The 10,802-nt window shown below is 35.0% G+C and overlaps 1 protein-coding gene across 1 annotated transcript in view; it reads right to left on the bottom strand.

The window, feature by feature from the left end:
* JMJD1C (jumonji domain containing 1C) overlaps positions 1-10,802 on the bottom strand; it is a 317,954-nt gene that overhangs the window by 221,443 nt on the left and 85,709 nt on the right. The window contains exon 2 of the mRNA XM_006889056.1: positions 2,790-2,954. Coding sequence (XP_006889118.1) covers positions 2,790-2,954 — 165 coding nt within the window. The remainder of the gene's footprint in view (positions 1-2,789; positions 2,955-10,802) is intronic.

Below are 10,802 nucleotides of genomic sequence, written 5' to 3'. Positions count from 1 at the left end.
GTCTCTCCCAGTCAGTTGGCCAAGTGGTTGCTCTCCAGATTTCCCGGCACAACTTGGTGAGCACATCCAGGGCAACATCTGTTATCTGAAATACTTGAACTTGTATACCATCTATTCCTGGGGCCTTATTTTTGGCTATTTCCCCCAAAGCAGCTTGAACTTCCTCCTTCATCACCACAGGCTCTTGCTCATATGCCATTTCCTATATTTATCATTATTTTTTGTATATATGTATATATACATATTTTGTAGTGTATCATCAAATCAACACATAGCAATCCTTGAGGTCAATCTTTACAGAAGTGATTTGCTACATCTTTCTTTTGTAAAGAGGCTGGTGACTGCCAACTCTTAATCTTCTGGTCAGCTGCTGAGTGTTTAGCCACTGCAGCACTAAGAATCCATTATTATTAATTTAATAAATGGTAGCTTTCCTTTATTGTGTTTCAAAGACATGTGGTGTTTTGTTTTTAACAAACTGAAATTTTTTATCTACCTACTTCAGACAAGTATATTAGCATTTCTTCTCCTACCAAGATGTGCTTACTACATGTTTGTATCCCACTTTAGTAATTCTCACAATATTTCAAACTTTTTCATAATTATTATTGCATTACAGACTATAGACTTATTATAGACAGACTACAGAAATTAAAATGTCACTTCCATATATACTGGAACAAAAAATAGTGATGTGCTTTATTGTACTGTTCACTTTATTGTGGTGATTTGGAACTGAACTGACAATATCTCCAACATATACATAAATGCATGTGATGTTCTGTATAATGAGAAAGTGGAATTTTAAAAAAAAATCCACTTCCTAAACAGCATGCCTCTGGAAACACTATGAACTTTGAGAAATGAGTATAATTATAGAAAGGCTTCAGGTCTTTTATTCAGGGGTTGCTATGAGTTGTGCTCAACTTGACAACAATCAACAACAAAAGGTTTTCAAGAGAAATACTGTTTCAAAAATGATGATGAAAAATATTTTTAATAGAAATTTTCTTAAAAATCATTAATTTGTAGAGGAAAACCATCCCAACTGTAAATGTCTTTAAGAAATAGTAAAAGCTGTTGGAGGGTCAGCTATGGGTCAGTTGTGACTCAGTGGCAATGAGAGAAAAGAAATGGCAAAGGTTTTCTAAGTACTGCTTATGTTTGAACTCTGATACTGAAGTTTTTGTATCACTGAGCTACTTGTTTTTCGTTTTAGAGATTTTTTTTTCCTCATACAACATTCATAAGTATAATTACTCACAGGCTTTAAACCATTTGGAGGATAAAGAATGTATTATCAATAAGTATTCATAGTTTAAAACTTTAATATAATTCAATATACTCATTCAAGAATTACTTTTTAAAAACTTGACAGTGAAAAACTTTATTTTCCTTACTCTATCAGAATGTTCAAAGTATCCTACTAGAACTAATGTTTAAGGATATCATCTTTCCATAATTATGCTGCGTTTAAAATATCATTTATTTAATTTCACTTCCTCTTCTTTTCAATTGTTTACCTCTTTGGAATTATTTTAAAAATGGAATATTCAAAGAAATAAAAGTGACTATACAAAATAATTTAAATGATAACAAAAAATTTTCATAGATTAAAATTATTAGCAACTGAAAACAATCCTTATAGATTACATTTTTTTAAAAAAAAATTCAAGTACCTATTCTGACACACTGTTGAGTACTCTCAAATCAGAACCAACTCTGACACATCAGATATATCAAATATCAAAATAAGGTTTAAATGGCTTTTTAAATAAAATATTTTCTTCACTACAATGTAAAAATTATTTTGTTGTTATATGCTATTGAGTCAGAAGAAACTCATAGCTGATCTTCCACTTGGTTTTCAGAGGTAGTCAGTCAATAAGAGAAGACTGCCTGTCTTTCTCCTGGTGATGAGCAGCTGGTGGGTTTGAACTGTGGTGCCTTTGGGTTGTCAACATAGCACCTTACCACTAGCTCATCAGAACTCCCTAAAAAATTATCTTACCCAAATATAAACTGTATTATCTGTTACATGTTATACATTCAACCACAAAACAAGAGCTAAAAAGAAATGTGGCTCTTTCCCTAAGATAATTTATGTTCTAGTTAAGTTAGTATATTTTTATTTTATAAAACTCTCAAAATAAGCTGAAAATATACTGGACTCGACTATATTTGCTTTGTAATATTTGCTGATGTTCATTTTATCTATAAATGAACATAACATTTAAGATCTGCTATCATGCACAAAGATTTACTAAATTTTAAATGAATTTAATAAACCAAAAAAATTATGTGCTGTTCAAAGTATATATACAGTATCTCTTTCAGCTAAATTACAGTGTGTTCCATTTAAACTAACCAACTATCTCTGTTGTCTTTAATCCTACTTATATATTCTAAAACTAATATTGTAGACTAAACTATTTATAAACTGACTAACTCACTGTCATTGCGATGAAAGTAATGCACAGCGGCCCCTGCCCTGGGTTTCTGAGCTTACTGTCCATCTTATTCCACTCCAAGGCTGAGGGTAGCAGCACCATTCCCTATAGAGTATTAACACCAGAGCTCCCTTATTTATATAGATGTTTAAACCTTCTAATAATAAGACACATAAAATTTCTTTAACAAAATCTGTTTTGAAATTGTTTTCCAGGTACTTCAGAGCCTATTCAAGAATACTAATTTATAACAAGCGAGGTAAATGTAAACTCTTACATTCATTTCCTATACTTTGAAAACAAAGACTCAAAGGTGCAATAAAGTAAAAATAGTCTTACCAATGCAGGCCACTGAATTTGCTTGCTCTTTGATCCCTGAGTCTGCCTAGGGTTCTTCCTTTTGGCCCAGATTAAGTGGTATTCCACCAAGAAAGTTGCAAAATCTTCATAAACTTTAACCCACTCTCGTTTGTCCCATTCAAGATCATCAAATTCCACATATACCTATGAGGGAAACAAAAAAACAAACCAGAAACCTATAAAATATCCTAAACTAAAACAGTGGAATTATTTTATAAATTATGAAACAGGATATTAACCAATTTGTGAACTGAATTAGTATTTCTATAAAATCCATAATTAATCATTTCTATGTACCTTATTTTATGACTAGAAGAGAAAACGTACTTATTAAGAAGACTCTTAATCAAAAGGGAGATTGCCTCTTATCTTTTAAACATACACTTAAAAACTGTATCTAAACTGATTACTCTAGACGTAGAGGTCGGTAAACATTTTCAGAAAAAAAACAGACAGTAGGTATTTTGCTAGCCTTATGGTCTCTGTCTAAAATTCTCTTTATAGAACAGATTAGTTTGGGTGTGGTCAAACAAAATTATATTTACAAAATCAGACAGCAAGCTATCAGCCTCAGTCTTGACCTACAATCTAAAAACGTTCTACATTATAAATTAAAATTCTCTAGTAGGTACAATTTTTTAAAAGGAGGTTAAGACCCCACCACATGTACTTTGGCAATGTTATCAGGAACCACCAGCTGCTAGAAAAGGACATCATGTTTGGTCAGGTCAAGTAGAGAGAGAAAAAGAGGAAGCCCCTCAAAGATGTGGTTTGACATGGTGGTTTTAATAATGTGCTCATACATAGTAATACTGTTAGGATGGAGTGGGTCAAAAGTGGGTCAAAACAGAATTCCTTTCTATTGTACACAGGAGTTGCTATGAGTCGGAATTTACACAACAGGACCTGGAAACCATTTAATAGGTGTTCTCACTAAGTTTCTTTAGGTGAAAGCCTAGATGATTGTTTCATGATCTTGTTCTTTCTTAACATGAAGAGATAATGTGATAAATTTTCTTCTAAGAACTGCTTTAGCTGGTGGCAACAGTTATAGATTCACTGAGTACAGATATTTTCTGATTTCCTTTGGAATTATCCTTTGATCCATGCATCACAGAGTTGATAATGTTTAATTTCCAAATATTTGAGAATTTTCTAGGTATCTTTCTATTATTAGCTTCTACTTTTAATTCTATTAAAGACATCTTTGTAGGAAATAATTTATTTTAAATTGGCAAAGGTTTATTTTCTGACCAAAAAATATGGTTTACCCTGGTGAATGAATGTTCCACGTGTACTTGAGAAGAAAGTATATTCTATATTGTTATCATTTGGTTAGCACTCTTAGCTATTCTGTATATCTGCTGATTCTCTATTTATTGAGAGTAAAATATAATTATATTCCAAGTATAACTTTTGATTTGTATTAAGTGCTATATAAATTGACATGTAATCCCAACTCATCGTTGTTTAACTGGTTTCAACTCATAGTGACCCTCCACCAAGCTTTGAAGATCGTATCACCAAGTTTCCAAGGTTATAAATGACAACTTAGCAAACTGTCTGTCTTTCACCAAAGGAGCCTTGGTGGATTTGAAACACCCAAGGCCTCTGGGTTGGCAATGCAACTCATTGTGAATTATGCTATCAGAGCTCTCTAAATTGGCATAATCTTCATAACAATCTGACTTCAGGAACTCCTATATAGGATTATCTTCATTTATTCAAAGGTCACATAGGATAGGCAGGGATATGCATATAGGGCATTTAGCCTATCCACAAAGGGAATGGGTAGTCTCATCATTAAATTGATCAGATCCAATAGAATTGGAGACTCACCACCAAGCAAGTCCACTGGGGTCAGAAATTCTTGTCTGAGTCAGATCAAGGGCTATGGCAGTAACCAGAATGCGATCATGAGGTGGAGCTGACTTGTGACTGCTACAGAAGAAAAACCAGAGCTAAGAGTCTTTTGCCCAAGTTTGTTAGAGAACTGAGGGGCATAAGGCCATTAAGCTGAAGGCTGAGGGGCCAGTGAGCACATTTCAGAAGCTATCCTGACTGACTGATACATAATTCTGCTACTAACCTGAATTATGACTTCCTTAATATGGTACTGTATGGCTTCTGAGCTATTCTAATAGATTCTGAACCTAGAAAAGCAGCAAAACTAGTACTGGCAGGAGTAAAACAAGGTGTGGAAGTAGGGGGGACATGTCTGACTTAACAGGAATTAGTTTTATGTTGTGGGTGCTGTAGATTGGGACGGCCGCCCTTTGTGGAGTTGGTAAAGGTCACATATAGACATACCCACATGGCCTTTTCTCTTTTTACAATAACATATAAGCAAAATTCTCATTTTTTTGGTGATTTTAATTAAAGTTTACAGAAAAGTTTTATTTTTTCATTTATTCATTGCTGCACATTTTCCTCCCCAACCCTCCACCCTTTAGTGGGGTTTTTGGGGGTGGTTTTTTGTTTTGTTTTGTTTTTTTAAATCCCTACACTGTTGCATAATTTCCTCCCTCCAAGCCACCCCTCCCCACCCTCATCTCCTTTGTAATACACTTCTTATTCTGGACTGATTGTCATACAAATAATACATAATCATATATTCCTTTTAAACAGTTCTTTCTTTCATCTCTTCCAATGCAATGTCCACTATTTATCCCCTTTTCTTAGTTTCCCCCAAGCCCCATGCCAGTCCTGTTTTATAATGGTTGTGTTATATAGTGTTTGTCCTTTTAAGACTAGATATTTTACTCAGCAAAATGTCCTCATGCTGTGTAGTATTTTATGAGTTCCTTGTTTTTCAGTGCTGCTAGTATATCCTAGTGTGAATACAGAACACAAGAATATCTTTTCATATCCCAAGGAGCAGTCAAACCTATATAAAGAAATTAAAAATATTGCTGGTAACTGTAATAAGACATAAAAAAAAAAAAACCAACACTAGATGCCCCAAACAAAAAACAAACCTATTGCCTTGAGTCTATTCCATCTTGAAAATTTCCTAGAGGACAGAGGAGAGCTGCCCCATAGGAATTTCAAGGCTACACTCATAGGACAATCTGCTTCTACCTTCCTTTCATAGAGCAGCCAGTAGGATTCAATCACCAGTCTTTACAGTTAGTAGCTGAACTCTTAGCATCAGGTCACTACTTGGATACTTTATTATGTGCCAAGTACATGATTTAAGTAATTTAAACATTGTAATTTACCTGTAAAGTGGGTACTATTACTATAATTTTTTTGTCAAAGTTGCTGAACTACAGAGAAATTATTTGTCATCAGTTAATGAAAGAGTCAACGAAAATAAAGAATTAACTCATAGGAAGAATAACAGTCATAGCAGCACAGACTCTGCAAGCTAACTGAGAAAGTTAAAGAAAGGTAAGTTTGAAAAGAAAAAAAAAGAAAGAAAGGTATGTTTGAAGATTGTTATTGAGCCACTTTTGACTCAGGGCAATCTGATGTATCACAGAACAAAACAATGTCTGTGCTTGTATCATTCTCAAATGTTGCTATGTCTGAACCAACTGGTATAGGCATATGTTAATTTATTTTATGGAGACTGTTCCACATTGTCATTGGCACAAACATTATGTTCTTAGCAACTGTTATTCCCTCAGAACGTGTCCAAAACCAGACAAAGGATAACCACCCTTTCTTCTAAGGAGGCACATTCTGGTTCTGTTCGTCCAAGAACAATTTGTTCTTTCTTCTGACAATCCATAGATATCTAATAATCTTTGCAAAAAACAAACAAATCCATAAATGAAATGTATTCATTTTCCTTTAGTCTTTCTTTTTTAAATCAAATTTCATAGGAATATGAGGTAACTGAAAAGACAATGGTTTGGGTCAGGTAACACCTTACTCATTAAAGTGACATCTTTAATTTTCATCCTGTTAATGAGGTCTTTCACAACAGATTTTCCCAATGACAAATATCAACTACTGTTTCTACAAGGCTGCAAAATGAAGTGGACTTGGTGGGAGGGACTGTGTAACAATCAAAGAATTTTTCTTTTACTTTTCAAAGAGAAGAATGAACTGGAGACAAGGAGTGGGCAGGGAGAATAGTGCAACAATTAATGAATGGAAATCTAAAATCTCTGTAAATTTTCATTAAAATATAATAAAAAAATTTTAAAAAGAATAAATAGCCAAATAAGTGAATTGCAGAAAAGCTTTTCAACTCTATATTGTTTACATTTCTTCTTCATGAATTACTAGTCTAGCTAATTTCATTACAAAGTTAATGATGTTATGGCCAGAATACTGAATGATCCATGAAGCATCAAAAGAAGATGGAAAGAGTAAGTATACAGAGTCACTGTACCAAAAAGACTTGGCCTACACAAAAGAACTTCATGAAACAACATAAAATTAAGAAGCAATGGTGATGAAAAAGAAGTTCAAGCTGCTCTGAAGAAACTGGCAAAAATCAACAGGAATTGATGGAATACAAACGGATATATTTCAACACACAGATGCTGCACTAGATATGTTCATTAGGTTTTGACAAGAAATCTGGAGGACAGCTATGTGCCCAACTGACTGGAAGAGATCCACATTTATTTCCATTCTCTCAAAAAGGTGATCCAACAGAGTATGAAAATTACCGATCAGTATCAGTTATATCACATGCAAACAGAATCTTGCTTACCATTATCCAAAAACGATTGGAACAGTACATTGACAGTGAACTACCAGAAATATAGGATAAGGTTAAAAGAGGCCTTGGCACTAGAGACATCACAGCTAATATCAGACAGATCTTAACTGAAAGCAGAGAATAAGAGAAGAATGTATATCTGTGTTTAAGTGACAATGCAAAGGCATCTGACTGTGTGGATTACAACAAATTGTGGCTAACCCTGTGAAAAATGGGAATCCCAGAATACCTGACTGATTTCATGCAAAACCTATACTTGGACCAGGAAGCAGTTGCCAGAACATAGCAAGGAAATACTGCAAGGTTCAAAATAAAAGAGGAGTACATCAGAGATGTGTCCTTCTTCTATGTATCATTTCAATCTATATGCAGATCAGATCATTCGGGATGCTAAATTTTATGAGGAGGGATTTGGTATCAGGACTGATGAAAGACACATCAACAACCTGCATTATGCAGATGATAAAACCTTGTTTGCTGAACATGAGGAAGACCTGAAACGTTTGCTGCACAAGGTCAAGAACTGCAGTCTGCAATATGAACAGCTCAATACTAAGAAAAAAAGGATTCTCACCACTGGGCTAACTGGCTGCACCATGTCAGGAGGAGAATAGATTGAGAATGCTAACAATTTCAGCTTGAATCAGTTCCACAATCAACACTCTTGGTATAAGCAGTCAGGAAATCAAAAAAAGGAATTAAACACTAGGAAAATCTGTCAAGAATTGACCTCTCCATAATGATTTCAGTCCACAAACGTAAGTGTGCTTGATTCAGGCCATGGACTTTGCAGAACTTGCTACGCATGCTATTCATCAGAAAGCTGGACAATGACTAAGGATAATAGAAGAGTAAAAGATGCCTTTGAGTTGTGGTGCTGGAGAAGACTATTCAACGTAATATGCATTGCCAAGGGAACAAACAGAATTGTCCTAGAGAGGGTAAAAACAAGTTGCTCTTTGAAGACAAGTATTTTGAAGCTCTGTCACACACACTTTGGACATACAGCTCAAGAGAGGAAGACTCTGGGTGAGATGGACTAACAGTGACTGGGGTAATTAGGGCAAGTGTGTGAGATGCAGTGAAACTGGCTCAGGATAGGAAAGGTTTAGAACTACTGTTCATATGGTCACTATGAGTCTCAGTAAACTCAGTGACAGATAAAAACAACAACAATGCATCAAGAATCATTGGCAAGAGAGAAGCAAATCAAAACCACAATGAGATACCATCTCAAATGAGTAGCAGTGACAAAGTTTAGCAGGGCAGCTAGCAATAAATGTGGAAGAGAATGTGGAGAGGTAGGAACTCTTCTACACTGTTGGTAGGACTGTAAAATGGTATAGCCACTCTGGAAGGCAGTTTTCGTTTCCTCAAAAAGTTTAACACAGAAATTCCATAGGATCCAGCTATTCCACTGGATATTATTCCACTGGATATATACCCCAAGGAAATTACAGCCAAGACAAACAGACATCAATGTTCATAGCAGCATTACTGACCATCGTAGGAACATAGAAACATCTCAAATGTCGAACCACACCTGAATGCATTGAGAAACTGTGGTACATTCATACAATGGAATATTACATAACACTAAGAAATAACTATTTCAAAAAATATGACATAATTTGGGAGGGACTGGAGAACCTTATGCTGAGTGAACTCACTCAGCCTTATAAGTACAAATATTGCAGAAGATCAATATTGTAAAAATAGAAGGATGCCTAGTAAAATGTGTATGAGGAACCAAGGGGAGAAGGGGTTGGGACAGAAGGGTGAGGATGGGTAGGGGCAAAATCATAGGTTGCACAGGTGGATGGAGGATGGTGGTGAAGGAAATAGGAAAGATTCAGCAGGGACCTGAAAACAACAGGGTAAAGATGGGCACAATCCAATGGTGGTTCATTTTATAAAATATAACACATGGGAATGATTGTATGAAACACAATTTGAATGAAGATTAGTGTGAAATATAATGTTTAAAAACTTGGTAAGCAAACCAATACAGTAAATTTTTTTTTAATTTTTATTTTTTTAATGTTCTTATTATTTGTGTGTGTGTGTGTGTACCTGTGTGTGTGTGTGTGTGTGTACCATCAAATAGGATCTGACTGGTACAGGAGGAAATTGTCCCTCCTTCCCGGGCAGAGCATCTGGTGGATTCGAACCATGAGTCTCTGGGATTGCAGTGCAGCTTCTTGCCACTAGGCCACCAGAGCTCCCCTACAGTAAAAATTTTTTTAAAAGGAAAACAAAAACATTTTAACAAAAAAGTTTCCAATTTTCTATTATCTCAATTTTTCAATTATCTCTTGTATAAAGCTTGAGGTCAGTGGCATCTCCTATTTAAAGTAAAAAAGGTTAATATATAAAGAGCTTTCAAAACTCACCACTAACAAACCACATAATCCTGAAATATAGGTAAAGATTTTAACACTTTCTCAAAGAAAATATGTTGATATTGAACCAGTAAGAACATGAAAAGCTGCTCTAAATCATTAGGCATTACATTTAAGTCTAACTGTCAAGAGTCATTACCAACTAATAGTTCAGTGGCGTGCATTGACTCTACCTATGAATAAGATTGCCATCCTCATTTCTACATATTGGAGCCCAATGCTGTAGTCAGTGTGTCAATCCATTTGTTGAGGGTCTTCCTCTCTTTGACTGACCTTTCCAAGCATAATGATGTACTTTCCAAAAAATATCCAGTCCTAACAACACGCAACAATATGGGCAAAGATTCAAGATGTTACTCAATCTAGTCATATGATATTCTGTTATTAGAAAATGCATGTGGGATTGAGAAAGGGGATAGTGTAAAGACTGACTACAAAGTAGTAGAGGCAAAAAACCCCAAACAAAACAAACAAAAAAAAAACCCCAAACAAAAAAACCCCACAACTGAGGGAAAATGATGACAACAGTAATGATCACATGCGTACGCATTTATTCAAAGTCACAGAATGGCATAAAGAGTGAGTTGCACAGTTTGTCTTAAATGATAGAATTTAACTAAAACTTGTAAAAAAAGAGAGACATGAGCAACGTGAAAAGCTGAGTGACTCTTCCTCTAAAAATCAGTATACAATATCATTCTATATATAGAGATTATTATTGTTCTTGGTTTTTTTTTATTATTATTAAATTTTATTAGTTTCAATGAACATTCACAGGGATTCTGGGCTTTCGCTCCTTCATTGCTGCACCATTCTCTCCACCCTCCTCCCCAGTTTGTTGTTCTTCCCCGCCATCCGAATGTCTGTTTTAATTGTCCAATTGCCACAGTGCTTGTCAAAGTCAGTTCT

This window comes from Elephantulus edwardii, unplaced genomic scaffold, assembly GCF_000299155.1.
Source record: "Elephantulus edwardii isolate Elephantulus edwardi_28Jun2011 unplaced genomic scaffold, EleEdw1.0 scaffold00074, whole genome shotgun sequence".
NCBI classification, from domain to species: Eukaryota; Metazoa; Chordata; class Mammalia; order Macroscelidea; family Macroscelididae; genus Elephantulus; species Elephantulus edwardii.
The sequence above is the reverse complement of the archived record's forward strand: the minus strand, read 5'-3'. Positions and strand labels throughout refer to the sequence as shown.